The sequence below is a fragment of the Neopelma chrysocephalum genome, unplaced genomic scaffold (assembly GCF_003984885.1).
Source record: "Neopelma chrysocephalum unplaced genomic scaffold, ASM398488v2 Primary Assembly neopelma1_96760, whole genome shotgun sequence".
Lineage (NCBI taxonomy): Eukaryota > Metazoa > Chordata > Aves > Passeriformes > Pipridae > Neopelma > Neopelma chrysocephalum.
Genome location: NW_020925404.1, coordinates 2,624 through 20,561, shown reverse-complemented (window position 1 = coordinate 20,561; position 17,938 = coordinate 2,624). Strand labels below are relative to the sequence as shown.

The window sequence follows — 17,938 nt, the reverse complement described above, 5'->3', positions numbered from 1 at the left end:
CTTCTCCATCTCTGACAACGCCTATCAGTTCATGCTGACTGGTGAGTTACTCGGTTTTCTTTAAAACTACTTGGCTGTGAACACTTGCAGAAGAGAAAAAAAAGTCTTTTCACTGCATAGTCTAGTTTAATGTTGTTGTGAGGGTCATGCTTTCTCATCATTGGAAATAGTGAGATTTTCCCTTGGTTGAGGATTGGGTTAGAGACCATTTAGTCAAACCTGACATCCACAAATGCCTGGGCCCTGATGGGATGGACCTGTGAACTCTGAGGGAACTGGAGGACACCACATCTTGGCCTCTCTCACTCATCTTTGAATGGTTATGGCAGTCTGGAGAGGATTGTGAGGACCAGAAAAAAGCAAATGTCACAAGAGTCTTCAAAAAGGGCAAAAAGGAGGATCCGACGAACTGCAGGGCTGTCAGCCTCACGTTAATCCCTGGAAAGGTGTTAGAACTGCTCATCCTAGAGGCCATCTCTAAGAATGAGGAATACAAGAAGATGGTCAGAAGTAGTCAACGTGGATTCACCAAATGGAAATCATGCTTACCTGACCTGATTGCCTTCTACACTGGGACAACTGCACGGAGGGGTGAGGGTGAGCAGTGGATGTTGTCTACCTGGACTTCAGCAAGGGTTTTGACACTGTTGCCTATGATATCCTCATAGGCAAGCTCAGGAAGAGCAGGCTGGACAAGTAGATGGTGGATTGAGTACTGTCAAAATGGCAAGTCTCAGAGGGCTTCAATAGTGGCTCAGAGTCTAGTTGGAGGTCTGTCAACTGTGGTGTCCCCCACGGGTCAATACTGGGCCCAGCACTGTTTAATTCCTCAATGACTTGGATGAGGGGGTAGGTGCCTTCTAAACAAGTTTGCTGATGACACAAATCTGGGAGTAGTGGCTGATTTCCCTGAGGGCTGTGCATGTTATAGAGATGGGCAGAGAGGACCTGTCTGAAATTCAACACAAGTGGGTGCAGAGCCCTGCACCTGTGAAGCAACAACCCCGTACACCAGCACAGGCTGGGGGCTGATCTGGGGGGAAAGCAGCTCTGCGAGGGGCCTGGGGGTCCTGCTGGAAAACAAGCTGTCCACAAGCCAGCAGTACACCCAGTAAGATTCATTTCTGTAGAAGTCAAACCACCAGCAGTTTCTAAATCAACTACCGGGCACGTCAATTTATGTGACTTATGAACATACAGAAAAAAGGTGCACTCTTAAAAGACAAGTCTTGCCTTACAAAACTGCTGATTATTTTAACAAAGGAGAGCTGGTCGAGGTAATCTGAATTCAATTAAATACTTCAGTACAGCTGTAAAGCAGCTATTCTTAACATATTTTTTATACTTGCATTCACTAATAGTTATAGAATTGAGAAAATTCCAAAAGAACTGCTTAAAAATATGGAAGACATAGTAAAAATATTTTTTACAGTTTTCATAGTGCAAAGATTTAATGAATGAAATCGCACAGGAATCTGTTCTGGGCCTTAAACTGTTCAACATTTTTTAAAATGATCTGGAAATTATGACAATATTTCTGATTTGACTAAGTCCTTCAGGTCAGTAAAGATGCAGTCAAACAGTGAAGAATTTCAAGGGGACTTTATGACATTAAGTTCTTATTCAGTGATGGTGCAACAAATTTTTGTGAACAAGAGTGTAAAACAATTGACACTGGGAAAAAAAAACCCTCATTGATGAGAACTGCTGCTTCTGTTATAAATATCCTTAAATGCTGCTTCAAACATTTGGTCTCAATGATAATAAATGTATGAAATAAAAAGTTGGCAATTGAAGATCACTGAGCAAGAAGTAGAGACCAAAACAGAAAGCATCATTATATCATGGCTGTTACAAAGGAGTATCTGCACCCTGTGTGCTGTGTGCATTTCCAGCCTTCCTTCTTCACAAAAGAACGTTGTCAAATGGAAGAGGTCAAGATGAAGATGAAAAGGCTTCCCTAAGGTAGAATAGGATGTCTGCACTGGTAACTGTAGAAAAATGATTTTTGCTACTTTATAAAGTTATGCATGGCATAGAGAAGGTGAATATACAAGACAGAATACAGGAAAAAACAAGCTCACCATGAGGAACATTTTTTTCCTTCATCATTAAATAGTTAAAAAATGCAGCAGATCAAATGATAAAAGTTGAAGCAACACAAAAAGAGGTGAGCATGGGTTAAAAAAGCAACCAAGCAAAATTCTGGAAAGGAAACTCAGCCCAAGCTACTGCACACACAAACATCAAATTGAGGTCTGGAAGTATCAAAATTTCAGTATTCTAGAGCATGAGACACTGTTCTGGTAAAGATTTATGAAGTTTCCATGATTTTCTTTTTGCAACAGTCAACTGGCTACTGACATAAAAACTATTTAAGGGGCTTGTGGACTGATCAGGAGTAGTTGTTGCTTGTGTTGTAAAGCTTATGAGAAACACATGATCCAGTTCACCTCAGCTGGCTGACAGATCTTTTAATCAGCAATTCTACAAAACTGCTCCTTTGTTGAAATCATTTTCATAAAGAAAATGAGCACGTTGACATGAAGAGAATATCCAGAAAAAGAAGCACATTTGCTACACCTGCCAAGCATATCAGGGCTGACATATCAGCTTCCCAGCTGCAGTTGGGAACATTGAAATATTAAAAAAGAAGTAGGAGTGAAGATAGGTATGCTTTTGAAAGGAATTATCTGCCTATTGCCAGTGCAACTTCTAAAAGTTACAGGAATATTTTTATCAAGGATATTCATGACACTTTTTGTAATCATTTTTCTGCCTCTTCCCCAGATCGGGAGAACCAGTCCATCCTGATCACGTACGTACACCCCCTGCTCGGGTCCCTGAGGGGCTGCCCAGGGCCAGGGCCCCTCCTGCCTGACCACACGCTCTCTGCTTCTCTCCTTGCTCTGACAGCGGAGAATCCGGTGCCGGGAAGACTGTGAACACAAAGCGTGTCATCCAGTACTTTGCAACAATTGCAGCCAGTGGGGACAAGAAGAAGGAGGAGCAGACATCAGGCAAAATGCAGGTGAGTCAGGAAGAACAGACTGGACACTTGGGCCGTCATTGCCCTGTCAACTCAACACAGTCCATGAATAATTTTCCCCCTGCAGGGAACGCTTGAGGATCAAATCATCAGTGCCAACCCACTGCTGGAGGCCTTTGGAAACGCCAAGACCGTGAGGAACGACAACTCCTCGCGCTTTGTGAGTTGGTGACTTGGACAAAATCTCTCCCTCTCATGGCAGGACAAGTGATGCCTGAGCAGGTCTCCATGTAAAGGAGATGTCAGAGGAAAACATCCAGATTCAAATGTTGTTGCTTCTCCCTAACAGGGCAAATTCATCAGAATCCACTTTGGGGCCACAGGCAAACTGGCTTCTGCTGACATTGAAACTTGTAAGAGACTCTCTTGGACTGGTCCCATCCCCTCCCAAATTCCCACCTCCATGTGCATTGCTGTGCTAACTCTTTCTACCTTCCTGGGCAGATCTGCTGGAGAAGTCCAGAGTCACTTTCCAGCTCAAGGCGGAAAGAAGCTACCACATCTTTTATCAGATCATGTCCAACAAGAAGCCAGAGCTAATTGGTAGGAAGGAGCATTATGGCTTTTTGAGGATGAACCCTGAGCAACACTTCCCTCTATCACTTGCTTACCAAAACTAAACCTGTGCCTTGCCTCTTCCTGCTTTCAGACATGCTCCTCATCACCACCAACCCTTATGATTTCCACTATGTGAGTCAAGGGGAGGTCACTGTTCCCAGCATTGATGACCAGGAGGAGCTGATGGCAACAGATGTGAGTAACACAGCAAAAAGGTCTCTACTGTGCATATCTCGAGGGTGACATCGCTGACCCACTAAGGACATGTATTTGAATTCATGTTTTTTTATTGCAGAGTGCCATTGACATCCTGGGCTTTACTCCTGATGAGAAAACAGCCATCTACAAGCTGACAGGGGCTGTCATGCACTATGGGAACCTGAAGTTCAAGCAGAAACAACGAGAGGAGCAGGCAGAGCCTGATGGCACAGAAGGTATCAGCAAATTCAGTGACTGATTTGTTCAAAGCACTTGTCTGTCTCCAGAGATGATGTGTTAAGCCTCCAAAGACAGACCTCTGTTGGGTTGAGTCTCCACATACAACACTGAGAAACCCATCTTTGTATATAGTCCATCTAAATGCAGAGGTGTTTTCTCAGCCATAGGAAATTCCCTTATTCTATCCAACAGACACAGCTTGAAAGCAGGAACTTCAACACGCAATATGACTCTCTCTCTCTCGAATAGCTTCAACCATTAAGATGCCATGATATCCAATTATATTTTTGGTTAAATAATTTTTGCTACCCAGAAATCTACTTACCACAATAAAAGAATGTGGCTCATGCTCACCTCATGCATTACTAGAGGCTTTTAGGGTTCTTCTGGGAAATTTCAGGTTTAAACCATACCTGTTCTTGCTTTCAAGAAGGCCATCATTAGCTTGCACAATTCAAATTCCTTCCCAAGCTTTCTGTATGGGATTAAATGCTCTTCCATTCCTAAAATATGAACACCATCCATGAAATACTTTTCTCTTCCTTTCCCCATCTCTAGTGGCTGACAAGGCTGCCTACTTGACGGGTCTTAACTCAGCTGAATTTCTGAAGGCCTTGTGTTATCCCCGAGTCAAGGTTGGGAATGAGTATGTGACCAAAGGTCAAAACGTGACACAGGTAAAATCTGCAGGTTGACCATGCATGGCTTGAGGGAGTACATGAGCATTCTTCTGTGACCCCGGGAGGGAACTCTGGTCCTGTCTCCTCTGCTTTAGGTGAACAATTCAGTGGGTGCCCTGGCAAAGGCTATGTTTGAGAAGATGTTCCTGTGGATGGTTGTTCGCATCAACCAACAGCTGGACACGAAGCAGCCCAGGCAGTACTTCATTGGTGTGCTGGACATTGCTGGCTTCGAGATCTTTGATGTAAGGAACAAGGATTTGACATCCTAGTCAAGCGAGGAACGAGGAGGGGTCATGAGGACTCAGACACACACTTCTTTTTGAGAGGATTCAAAAGTTTATCCTTCTCATCTGATGTTTTCTAGGAATCCCTCCCTCTTCTCTGTCACTGTAGCCCCCTCAAATGGCTTTGCTGACAAACACCAATTCTAACATTGCCTTTCTGGCAAACAGAGGCTCGTGAGCTCACAAAGGTCTCAGGCTTTGCAAACAGAGAGAGAGCTCGAGGACTAAGACTCACACAGCTTTGGGCCAAAGGGCTGGGTGCTCTTGGGAAACCAAGGAAAGGCTGTGCCATGGGCAAGCTCCCAGCATGTTTCCTGAGCACAGAAACCCCCAGACTATTGATGTGAGGGCAGAGAAATCCTTGGGTGGGACACGGAGGAGGTTTCCGCTGTCCAGGAGGTCAGAGACCTGCAACACATACCCGATGGAGCAGCTGAGGTTACCAAAGGATTTGCTGTTGAGTAGCACAGGGAAAAAGAATTGTAGCTTGATTTCAGAGGTAATGATAAAAAAAATCCTTCAAGGCCAGGGAGTGGTACAATAGAAGCCCTGCTAAGGAAACACAGGCTGGGACATTAGGGTTGGGGTTGGTGTTTCAGCTGGGGAACTTCAACCAGCCTTAGGAGAATGCCAGCAAAGGCCTGTGGTGTTTGGCACACTTTGAGAACCTGTGCACTTTTCCTTGCTTTGGGCAGTTCAACAGCTTTGAGCAGCTGTGCATCAACTTCACCAATGAGAAACTGCAACAGTTCTTCAACCACCACATGTTCGTGCTGGAGCAGGAGGAGTACAAGAAGGAGGGAATTGAGTGGGAGTTCATTGACTTTGGGATGGACCTGGCTGCCTGCATTGAGCTCATTGAGAAGGTACCTCTCCCATACACGTGTATGATGAATGCTGGAATTATGTGATGTTTCTGAGGCAGGTTCAGCTCAGAGCCAGACATGCAGCATCAGTTAAGCAAAATATTTTGCACTGAAATTTAGTTTAGTCTGGGAAAGAGAAATGGGGAAATGCACCTCTGTGTCATCAGTCCTGCATTTTCTGGTCTTCAAGCTTGGAAAAGTAGCCTGGACTCCCGCCAAGAGTGAGAGTGCTTTTAAAACAAAGCGGAGTCATTCTCCTTTTCTTTTTCCTTTGAAGGCTCAAATCTGAAGTCCACAGACAAATCTGGGCAATAAGTATTATCTCACCGGGCCTCCCACAACCACAGGGCCTCTTGTGTCTCTTTTCCCAATTATGTTTCTGTTTAGCACTGCTCCCTCTAATTCTGCACCAAGTCCAATGTGCACTGGACAGACATCCTTACCAGTTCCATGAAGATTGGCTGCAGGGAGGCAAAGGGAAGGCAGAAATAAGCTCCCTGCCTGAGAACAACTCCTGACAAAGCCAGGCCCTCATCCAGGCTGAGATGCTACGGCACCCCAGTAGTACCTTTGATGTTCATAGCACAGGCTTCTTGTCACTGTCATAGCATCACAGAGTGGTCTGGGTTGCCAGAGACAGGGACACTTTGCCCTAGATCAGGTTGGTCAGTGTCCCATCCAATGTGGCCTTGGACATTTCCATTATCATCTTTATTTGTCATTTCCTGTGATACCTTCCAGCCCATGGGCATCTTCTCCATCCTGGAAGAGGAGTGCATGTTCCCCAAGGCAACTGACACCTCTTTCAAGAACAAGCTCTATGACCAGCACCTGGGCAAGTCCAACAACTTCCAGAAGCCCAAACCTGCCAAAGGCAAGGCTGAGGCCCACTTCTCCCTGGTGCACTACGCTGGCACAGTGGACTACAACATCACTGGGTGGCTGGAGAAGAACAAGGACCCCCTGAATGAAACTGTCATTGGGCTGTACCAGAAATCATCTGTGAAGACCTTGGCCTTACTCTTTGCCAGCTATGGTGGAGCAGATGCAGGTCAGTTCAGTGAAAATTCTGTTGTCAGTGTGGGACAAAATTTTCTCAGATTTAAAGCCACAAACACTAAAATTGTAAAGTTACTTTGTGTTCTTTATTTCCTCATTGCAATATCCACATTCTAATACTTTTCTTTTTTTACTTTGATGCACAGACAGTGGTGGTGGTGGTGGCAAGAAAGGAGGCAAGAAGAAGGGTTCTTCTTTCCAGACTGTCTCAGCTCTTTTCAGGGTAAGTTTAATATTCATTAAGTCTTTGCAGATGGAAAGCAATTTTTTTCTGAATCTGAAAGATCTGTTTGCATTTTGGACATAACCCTTGTCATCCTTTAAAATCCTTCCTTTTCCATTCTTGTAAATTACAGACTTTTTGTCTGCAATGCCACATCCATCTTTGAAAATTCTGTGAAAATATCCAAATGGCTAAGTTCACCTACTTAGATAGAAGTGAAAAACATATCAGCTAAATTCCTTAAAATCCTCTCCACAGAATTCAGATATATTTCCTTGACCTGTTTTGTTGTATCTATGCAGATTTTCAGTGTTGACTCATTGTAAAATTTGAAAGTAATAGAACAAACATCAAAAGCAAAGATGAAATTACCCTAAGATTATAAGGCAATGATTTGATTTCAATGTGGAAAGAGAGTGAAGGTTAAATTACACTAAATAATTGGCTTGTGAGGTCAGTTTTGAGTTACGTCTTAAAGGTTTGAGACTGAATTACTACTAGAAGAGTCACTTTGCATGGGTTGCAGACATATTGCATCCATTTGGAAAGAACTTACTTAACTGTCAAATCATGCTTAACCAAGAGTATGTGTGATTTTCTTTAATTGCCCAAATATAAACCACAAGAATTACCAGCTCAAAGGAAAACTGTGAAATAGCAGCCCTGTGTTTGGATGAGGAGGTCAAGGAAAAGTAATACTAACCATTATTCTATAAAAGAATTTCAAACCCAAAAATTTGTTTCTATTTCCAGTTTTCCCTTTGGGACTTCTGAGAGTTGTTTTAGAGAAGACAAGTTTGCAACCTGAAACTCCCAGTTTGATGCATCCTCTGTTAAGATTCCAGTGCTTACACTTAATAATATAAACTTTGTTTGATGATCTCACAGGAGAATTTAAACAAGCTGATGGCCAACCTGAGGAGCACCCACCCTCACTTTGTACGGTGCATCATCCCAAATGAAACAAAAACACCTGGTAAGGACACCCAAGAGGAGGAAAACTTGAGCAGCAGAAGCTCCTTTCCTGAGTGTCCAAGAGCAGGGTAGTCACTAATGCTGGTCTTTGTCAGGTGCCATGGAGCACGAGCTGGTGCTGCACCAGCTGCGCTGTAACGGCGTGTTGGAAGGGATCAGGATCTGCAGGAAAGGGTTCCCCAGCAGAGTCCTCTATGCTGACTTCAAACAGAGGTAAGAGCACTGCACTTTTCTGCCCATTCAGACCAAGCTGAAGAGCCTGAATATTGTGATATACTTTAAACTTCGTACTTTAAATTGGTAGTGAACAGCAATATAGAAATGTTTCACCATCAGTTCATGATGGCAGGGCATTGCTGAGATCAGGATTCTCTTGTACTTAGAAGTAGTATTATATATTAAAAACAATCCCCAAATCCTGAATTGAACTGTCTCCAGGCATAAGATTTGTTCAATGGGACAGTCTTAGAAGGCTGGGGGTTCAATCACAGTAGTGGTTTTGACAATTTCTTCATGTTTTCTTCTGCAGATACAGAGTACTCAATGCCAGTGCCATCCCAGAGGGACAGTTCATGGACAACAAGAAGGCTTCTGAGAAGCTCCTTGGGTCCATTGATGTGGACCACACCCAGTACAAATTTGGTCACACCAAGGTAAAAACAAGACCTGTGTTAAAAGTTTGTCAAAAGCAGTGAGGGTGGGCTGCTCTGCCAGGGGGATGGGGCACAGCACAATAATGTACCAGAGCTGACAGGGGGAGGCCTCAATCAGGAAGTGCCCAGCACCACTGTACTCAATCAAGGCAAATGAGGATGACCTGGGAGTGGTAGTCAGATTCAATCAGGAGTCCAGGTCATCAGGCAGGTTTGTTACAATAAGGAGGGTCTGAGGTGAAGCCATAAAGCCTTGGTTTTCACGATTTGGCAGGGTCAGGTATAGGTAGGCTAACAAGGCAAGGCCCTATTCTTTAATTCATGGACCTATACATAGCAATGACATATGTTTAATATCAAGCCAGGAAGTAAGTGAGCAGGTCATGGTAGAGCTCACTGGGGTCCATGATCAGGCGTGGGGGTGGCTGAGGCTGTGGCTGAACTGGAAACAGTACTCATGACACATAGCTCAGACAGGGACTGAACGCTTAGGTCTGAGACTATGGGAAGCTCTAAGCCCTTGGACAGAGGGCATGGGAGAAGGCCCAAGGTGATGCTGGTCATGGCCATTAAGGTCTGTCAGGATACTGAAAGACGCTGTGTGTTTAGCCTGTACTACCTCACAATGACATGCTGTACCATTTCCTCTCTCAAGGTGTTCTTCAAAGCTGGGCTGCTGGGACTCCTGGAGGAGATGAGAGATGACAAGTTGGCAGAAATCATCACTCGCACACAGGCCAGGTGCAGGGGCTTCCTGATGAGAGTGGAGTATAAGAAAATGGTGGAAAGGAGGTAGACTTTTCTAAAATTTAGTTAATTCTCATGGTATTTGGCTAATGAAGTTTAAATTAATCAAAGCAGAGCTGTGTAATAATCACATGAATTTCATTTCAGAGAGTCCATCTTCTGCATCCAGTACAACGTTCGTTCCTTCATGAATGTCAAACACTGGCCCTGGATGAAGCTGTTCTTCAAGATCAAGCCCTTGCTGAAGAGTGCAGAGTCTGAGAAGGAGATGGCCAACATGAAGGAAGAGTTTGAGAAAACCAAGGAAGAACTTGCAAAGTCAGAGGCAAAGAGGAAGGAGCTGGAGGAGAAAATGGTAGCACTGGTGCAGGAGAAAAATGACCTGCAGCTCCAAGTGCAGGCTGTGAGTATCACTGTTTGTTTCTCCCTGGAAAAAGAATGATAAACTGTCAGAAGGCATCTTATCCTACGCAGTAACTTGCAGGAACTGATGGATAGTAGAAAACAGTCTAAATCACACCCTCTAAGGCACTGTAACGTTGAGGAAACAGGCACTGGCATGGGCAGGGTGAGACCTATAGCAGCCTCACATGACACTCACCATTCCTGCTGTCTGAGGAAAGAGCCATGAAACACCAGCCAACATGTGCTGCACATCTGAGAGTTCTGAACTGGAAGGGAAAGATCTCAGCTTTCAAAGAAGTGTTTCTGTCTAATGCAGTAAAGGCAAACCAGGGAAGCACACACTTTCCCCATCTACAGCTACACTAGAAGGCCTTGATTACTTTCAGAAACACAGATACTTCCCATTCAAACTCAATTAGGAAAAGGCAGTTTCTTGACACCAAATGAACTGATCAACTAGTTAAGGAAATGCTTGATGTGGTCTTTAAAGAAGCCACAGATGTAGATGAGGGCAAGAACTTTATTGGTCTTGCAGCAATTTTAATACCTGTAGGAAAGTAATAAATACCTTTCTCAACTAATTTATTGTCAGAAAAGTAAAAGCCATTACATCCCAAATATTTTAAGACTTTTGTTGAGACAATTAAAAAGAAAAAGCTGCTAGATGCATTTTCCATCAGAAAAAAAAAAAAACACTAAGCCCTTGCTCCTGACAAAATTAGTGATGGAAGTAACCACTGTTCGGTTGTGCTTTTGTGTTTGTGCTACGAAGCATTGTCATGGGCACTCAACCAGCGAGGTGTATTTAGGAAACACAGAAAATATAGAATAAATATTGATTCCAAATGACAAGGTTTACAGTAAACACCAGTCAAGATCTTCCAGTTGCTGGACTTGAAAGTCAGGTTCAGCTCCCATTTTAACACAAGCCTACTCAGTGATACAAAAGACAGAGCACAGAAAGTTCAAAATACTACAACTCACAAAATTCTGTCTCCCCACCAGGAAGCAGATAGCCTGGCTGATGCTGAGGAAAGGTGTGACCAGCTCATCAAAACCAAAATCCAACTGGAAGCCAAAATTAAAGAGGTGACTGAAAGGGCTGAGGATGAGGAGGAAATCAATGCTGAGCTGACAGCCAAGAAAAGAAAACTGGAGGATGAATGTTCAGAGCTGAAGAAAGATATTGATGACCTTGAGCTAACACTGGCCAAGGTGGAGAAGGAAAAACACGCCACTGAAAACAAGGTACACACACAGGGAGTCACATTAAGGGGTCAAAAAATCATTGTTTCTAGGAGCAAAGGAGCAACCTAAGGACATGTTGGCTTTTGAGTGCATGAGCTGGGCCTGACCTAAGCAGTGAAAAGAAAAGTGCAATTTCTGGCTAAGCACAGCAGAGGGAGGATTTCCCTGAGTCACCAAGCAAGCTTTCAACTGAATTTTGATAATTGCTCATATTTGTAGGTGAAAAACCTCACAGAGGAGATGGCAGCCCTGGACGAGACCATTGCCAAGCTGACAAAAGAGAAGAAAGCCCTCCAAGAGGCCCATCAGCAGACCCTGGATGACCTGCAGGTAGAAGAGGACAAAGTCAATACACTGACCAAAGCCAAGACCAAGCTGGAGCAGCAAGTGGACGATGTAAGCACACGGACACAGAGCAGGAACAGACAGGTATGGAGTTCGAGCTGGCTGGTGGAGCACTGATGGCCTTGTTCTGTGTAGCTGGAAGGGTCCCTGGAGCAAGAGAAGAAACTGCGCATGGACCTGGAGAGAGCCAAGAGGAAACTGGAAGGAGACCTGAAGCTGGCCCAGGACAGCATCATGGATCTGGAGAATGATAAGCAGCAGCTGGATGAGAAACTGAAGAAGTAAGTGTGGCCCTGGGGCACCTCCGTGCTGGGCTGCAGCTCTTGTCTTTTTCCTTTGAGCTGTAACCCACTTTGCTTTGCCCAAAGGAAAGACTTTGAAATCAGCCAGATCCAGAGCAAAATCGAGGATGAACAAGCCCTGGGCATGCAACTACAGAAGAAGATCAAGGAGCTGCAGGCAAGTATCTGCTCCTTTGCCTGCCTGCCCCAGGCTCGGCTCAGGGAGGAGGAGGGCACGGGTGTGAAGGGTCCCTCGTGTTCTCCAGGCCCGTATTGAGGAACTGGAGGAGGAAATCGAGGCCGAGCGAACCTCTCGCGCTAAAGCAGAGAAGCATCGGGCTGACCTGTCCAGGGAGCTGGAGGAGATCAGCGAGCGCCTGGAAGAAGCAGGAGGGGCGACGGCAGCTCAGGTGGAGATGAACAAGAAGCGGGAGGCAGAATTCCAGAAGATGCGCCGGGACCTCGAAGAGGCCACGCTGCAGCACGAAGCCACGGCTGCCGCCCTGCGCAAGAAGCACGCGGACAGCACAGCTGAGCTGGGGGAGCAGATCGACAACCTGCAGCGCGTCAAGCAGAAGCTGGAGAAGGAGAAGAGTGAGCTCAAGATGGAGATTGATGACTTGGCCAGTAACATGGAGTCTGTCTCCAAAGCCAAGGTATGGAATTGCAGTAGAACATGCTCGCAGGGCCAAGGTGTGGCACAAAGGCTGCATCTACCAGCCACATTCCCATAGACAATATCCCTGCTGTGAGAACGAGGCAGAGTGCAGGCGTTCATCTCCTTCCCTTCCCTGTGTTTGCTCCCTAGGCAAACCTGGAGAAGATGTGTCGCACACTGGAAGATCAGCTGAGTGAGTTAAAAACGAAGGAGGAGCAGAATCAGCGCATGATCAATGACCTCAATACACAAAGAGCTCGTCTGCAGACAGAGTCAGGTGAGACATCCTCATTCCTGAAGTGCAATGGGAGGACCTGCACGCCATGAGCACACCTTTGGGTGCAACGTGACAACTGGTATAACCTCTCAGGCCACTCCTGGTTACATGGCTTTACAGGCAGAAAGGGTCACAGGATTAATAGTCTGGTTCCCTTTTTTCCCTTTACCCTTCCCAGGTGAATATTCCCGCCAGGTGGAGGAAAAAGATGCTCTGATTTCTCAGCTGTCTAGGGGCAAGCAAGGATTTACCCAACAGATTGAGGAACTAAAGAGGCATCTAGAGGAAGAAATCAAGGTATGGAAGCACCCTAGTGTCCACAGCCTGGACCACCCCTGGATATAGGATCTGGAGAATCCTAGAGTCTGACCCAAGACTGGTTCCATGTTCTTTCCCCAAACACCTGTAGGACTGGAGGGAACACCAATAATACACAAACCTCTACTTGTGAGCTGGAGAGGGAAGGATGTGTGATGCTTTCGAAGCTGGAGGAAGTCCTCCACAAGGCTTTCTTGCCATTCTGATGATCCTCTCTAAGACAGGATTCAACCACACATGTCAAAACATTTACACAAACAGCTGATTACTGTCCCCAGAGCACCTGTCACTAATATGTCCTGATCCTCCAGACACATCAATAAGGGCCCCATCAGATGCCAGCTCTGTATTTGCCTAATTAGAGGTTCATTCTAATTTCACTGCCAAGAGGCATCTCAAGACAAGTGTTGGAGTTACACACCCCCATGTCCCCACAGGCCAAGAACGCCCTGGCCCACGCCCTGCAGTCCGCTCGCCACGACTGTGACTTGCTCCGGGAACAATATGAGGAGGAGCAGGAAGCCAAGGGGGAGCTGCAGCGCGCCCTGTCCAAGGCCAACAGCGAAGTGGCCCAGTGGAGAACCAAATACGAGACGGACGCGATTCAGCGCACGGAGGAGCTCGAGGAGGCCAAGTACGTGGGGAGTGGGATGAGAAATGACTGCAGAGACTGAGAGCGGTCAAGGGAAATGGGAATCTCTGAGTGAGTTGAGACAGGGCTGGGATGATGGCAGGGATGTACTGTCTTTGTGTGCAAAGTGGACAGAGGGGAGGAGGAAGAAAATGTATCTTGGAAAGGAAAGCATAGGCTTTAGGGCTAGAAGTGCAAAGACAAGCCTAAATCCACCATAGGTTTTTGGACACAGAAAGGATAGATCCTTTAGGATCTGTGAAAAGTGCTCAGCTCAAAACCCCCAACGTGGCCAACTACCCTCTCATGGCAGTGCAGAACTGACTCCCTTCTAAGCTCTAAGCTGCCACTGTGCTCATCTCCTCCCAGGAAGAAGCTGGCACAGCGCCTGCAGGATGCAGAGGAACACGTCGAAGCTGTCAATGCCAAGTGTGCCTCCCTGGAAAAGACAAAGCAGAGGCTGCAGAATGAAGTGGAGGACCTGATGATTGATGTGGAGCGATCCAATGCTGCCTGCGCTGCTCTGGACAAGAAGCAGAAGAACTTTGACAAGGTCTTTTGGGCTCCAGCCCTGGGACTCCTGGGCACAGCCTCCCCCCGGGATGGCCACATCCCTACTCACGCCCCGTTTCTCTTCAGATCCTGGCAGAATGGAAGCAGAAGTATGAGGAAACGCAGGCTGAGCTGGAGGCCTCCCAGAAGGAGTCTCGCTCCCTCAGCACGGAGCTGTTTAAGATGAAGAATGCCTATGAGGAGTCCTTGGACCACCTGGAAACAATGAAGCGGGAGAACAAGAACTTGCAGCGTAAGTCCCTGGCCCTCTGCTCCGGGATGGGCTTTCTCACAAGCTGAGCATTGCTGCGGGGTCTGTGCCTGCAGCTCTGCAAGGATGCCTGTCACCCTGGTGGGACAGGGCCCTTCCCATTCTGCTCTGGGCCTGAGCAAGCCATTGGTCTTTGTTCCCACAGAGGAGATTTCCGACCTCACGGAGCAGATTGCGGAGGGAGGAAAGGCAATTCATGAGCTGGAGAAAGTCAAGAAGCAAATTGAGCAAGAGAAATCTGAACTGCAAGCCTCCCTGGAGGAAGCTGAGGTACATACACTGCTAATAATTATTGTAAATTTTTTGGAGATGTGGTAGAAAAAGAAGCCTAGGTTTCATTAAGACCCCCGTTAAAGATTGCTTAGAAAGTAAGCGGTTGTCTAAGTCACTGCTCCTGCTGAATATCCAGGCCTCTCTGGAACATGAAGAGGGGAAGATCCTGCGCCTGCAGCTGGAGCTCAACCAGGTGAAGTCTGAGATTGACAGGAAGATAGCAGAGAAAGATGAGGAGATCGACCAGCTGAAGAGGAACCACCTCCGAGTTGTAGACTCCATGCAAAGCACCCTGGATGCTGAGATCAGGAGCAGGAATGAAGCCCTGAGGCTGAAGAAGAAGATGGAGGGAGACCTGAATGAAATGGAGATCCAGCTCAGCCATGCCAACCGCCAGGCTGCCGAGGCACAAAAGAACCTGAGAAACACACAGGCCGTGCTCAAGGTCTGTTCAGCAAAGCTGCAGATAGAGAGATCCCTGATATTTTTGGCCCTCAAGCGCACACCGATGCCTTGTAATTCCTCTTGTCTCTCTTACAGGACACCCAGCTACACTTGGACGATGCTCTCAGGACCCAGGATGACCTGAAGGAGCAGGTGGCCATGGTGGAGCGCAGAGCAAACCTGCTGCAGGCTGAAGTTGAGGAGCTACGGGCAGCCCTGGAGCAGACGGAGCGGTCGAGGAAAGCGGCTGAGCAGGAGCTCCTGGATGCCACTGAACGTGCGCAGCTCCTCCATACCCAGGTCAGGCACTGCTGGAAATTAATCCCATCCACAAGGGATAAAAAAGAGAGAGAATGTCCCGCACCTTGTAAGTGATTACTGTGTAAACACTTGATGAAATGTGCTGTCCCTCCAGCCAGCCCTCAATGCCCAGTTTAATGCAAGTCTCTTATATTAAAGACTTTCCTAAACCCTACTTGCACTTTCAGGCCTTGATGTGCAGGCATTTGGACTGACAGCACCATTCCTGTCTTTCCTGTTGCACAGAACACCAGCTTGATCAACACCAAGAAGAAGCTGGAGACAGACATTTCTCAGATTCAGAGCGAAATGGAGGATACGATCCAGGAAGCCCGCAATGCTGAAGAGAAGGCCAAGAAGGCCATCACAGATGTGAGTCGGGGCTCCTTTCATTGCTGACGGGGGATGTATTCTCCCCAAAATGTCTCCAGCCCCACAAGGGCTTTGACCTTTTGCTCCACTCAGGCGGCCATGATGGCAGAAGAGCTGAAGAAGGAGCAGGACACCAGTGCCCACCTGGAGAGGATGAAGAAGAACCTGGACCAGACGGTGAAGGACCTGCAGCACCGTCTGGAAGAGGCCGAGCAGTTGGCCCTGAAGGGAGGCAAAAAACAACTTCAGAAGCTGGAGGCCAGGGTGAGTAGGGCTGTGTTGGTGCATGAGGGACCCCGTCCCTTGGAGAGACACCCCCAGGGAAGCTGCAGGGATGGGCTTCTCATTGCAGGTGCGGGAGCTGGAAGGGGAGGTTGATGCTGAGCAGAAGCGCAGCGCTGAAGCCGTGAAGGGTGTGCGCAAGTACGAGAGGAGGGTGAAGGAACTCACCTACCAGGTAAGGCTGGAGGCCTCCTTGGCCTGACAGAGTTTTCTCACAGCAAGTCTCATTTTGCACACACCATCCCCAAGGGGATTTCTTAACCCTGTGTGATGCAGAACCAAGAATTCATTCTCCTTCCTCCTTACCATCTCCTCTAGTCTGAGGAAGACAGGAAGAACGTTCTCAGGCTGCAGGATCTGGTGGACAAGCTGCAAATGAAGGTGAAATCCTACAAGAGACAGGCTGAGGAAGCTGTAAGTATTGCTGGAAGAATGGGCAAGGGCCACCTTCCATTGGGGCAGCACAGGCATTGAATGAGGCTGAACACCAGGAAAGGGGCTTGAAAGAAACTCCCAAGACACAACAGCCTTGGCCTCTCTGTTTTGCTGTTGTGTCATGAGGCCTTGGTGAGGTCTGGGCCCTTTGCAGTCAGGGATGAACTGAGGCAAGTTCTACAGCCTGTTTCATGCAGGAGGTCAGAGCAAACAAACCCAGGGGCCACATCCACTCACTGAGATGTTCCTGAATCTCTGCTAATAGTCAGCAGCAGAAGGCTTCAGGATCTTTCTCAACCTGATAAGTGACACTGATAATCAGGCAGCAAGTAGTGGGAGAATAAGAGCACAAGTGACAAATCCAAGTGACAAAGCTGTTCTTCACATATGACACAGTCCTGGTGATGCTTTTCCCAGAGGGGTCCTGGGAAGGGGAGGATGAGGAGGTCGGGGTGAGCTGACGTGTGAGCAGTGGTGGGAGGGGGATGGAGGTTTGTGCCTCCCCCCAGGGAAGACCTGCAGCCCCACAAGGCCGAGGTGCAGGAGGAGTGAAATCCCCGCCCCGGGCTCCTCACCACCAACTCCCTCTCCCCACACAGGAGGAGCTCTCCAATGTCAACCTCTCCAAGTTCCGCAAGATCCAGCACGAGCTGGAGGAAGCCGAGGAACGGGCTGACATTGCAGAGTCACAGGTCAACAAGCTCCGAGTGAAGAGCCGGGACATGCATGGGAAGAAAATAGAAGAGGAAGAGTGAGGATGTCACGAGGCAGCAAAGTGACCTGAGGTCTGCACAAAATGTGAACCCTCTGTCACTTTCTTCCACATTTGATATTTGCAACCCCCTCAGTATGTTGGAATATGTAGGAATAAAGAGTAGATTCATTTGGATGCACATCATGGGCAATAGTCTTCATTTGTTTCTGGTTTTAAAGGTTAGATCTGTAGCACCATTAGTCTTTGTACAGAGTGTTGCCTTATAAAATCTTTGTGTACCTGTGCCATGGTACAGCTTTTTGTAATCTAGTTTCTAACTGCTTATCCCTTCTATAACACTTTAGCCAGTGATCAAAAGAAAGCTTCTCACTCACACAAATAATCCTGAAAGACACAAAATGAAAGAGAATAGTTATTTGTGCTGGGGCATATGTTGTTCCAACAATAAGTAAATCAGAGCAGCATTGAACAGGAAGGAACACAATGTTTCCAATGAAATTATGCTATTCCATGCACTAAGGATAATGACTGATAGGTTAGAATTGCAGAAGGCTTCCATGACACCCTGCAAACAGTGCCATTACATAGCACACAAA

The 17,938-nt window shown here is 46.8% G+C and overlaps 1 protein-coding gene and 1 long non-coding RNA gene across 2 annotated transcripts; one reads left to right on the top strand and one right to left on the bottom strand.

Annotated features, from left to right (window-relative positions):
* Positions 1 to 6: 6 nt before the first annotated feature.
* Positions 7 to 17,525, top strand: LOC113981751 (myosin heavy chain, skeletal muscle, adult). Its single transcript, XM_027709314.1, has 36 exons — positions 7 to 41; positions 2,791 to 2,818; positions 2,917 to 3,031; positions 3,117 to 3,209; positions 3,339 to 3,402; positions 3,494 to 3,592; positions 3,699 to 3,802; positions 3,903 to 4,041; positions 4,604 to 4,722; positions 4,821 to 4,970; positions 5,708 to 5,878; positions 6,620 to 6,929; positions 7,084 to 7,160; positions 8,049 to 8,136; positions 8,231 to 8,348; positions 8,665 to 8,788; positions 9,444 to 9,580; positions 9,683 to 9,938; positions 10,946 to 11,188; positions 11,408 to 11,584; positions 11,669 to 11,814; positions 11,902 to 11,992; positions 12,081 to 12,470; positions 12,623 to 12,749; positions 12,928 to 13,046; positions 13,505 to 13,701; positions 14,068 to 14,251; positions 14,338 to 14,503; positions 14,667 to 14,791; positions 14,931 to 15,239; positions 15,335 to 15,538; positions 15,785 to 15,910; positions 16,004 to 16,174; positions 16,263 to 16,367; positions 16,511 to 16,606; positions 17,227 to 17,525. Exons 1-36 carry the CDS (start codon positions 32 to 34, stop codon positions 17,380 to 17,382), a joined length of 5,334 nt encoding a protein of 1,777 aa, XP_027565115.1. The 5' UTR covers positions 7 to 31; the 3' UTR covers positions 17,383 to 17,525.
* On the bottom strand, positions 3,693 to 8,728 carry LOC113981752. Its single transcript, XR_003538518.1, has 3 exons — positions 8,640 to 8,728; positions 6,269 to 6,270; positions 3,693 to 3,703 (listed from the first exon to the last, which is right to left on the bottom strand). It is a non-coding gene; the product is annotated as an uncharacterized LOC113981752 (long non-coding RNA).
* Positions 17,526 to 17,938: the final 413 nt, after the last annotated feature.

Excerpts from the sequence above, each read along its gene's own strand:
- LOC113981751 (XM_027709314.1), top strand. Across the intron at positions 4,723-4,820 it reads AAGGTCAAAACGTGACACAG|GTGAACAATTCAGTGGGTGC; the intron begins GTAAAATCTGCA and ends CCTCTGCTTTAG. Across the intron at positions 5,879-6,619 it reads GCATTGAGCTCATTGAGAAG|CCCATGGGCATCTTCTCCAT; the intron begins GTACCTCTCCCA and ends GATACCTTCCAG.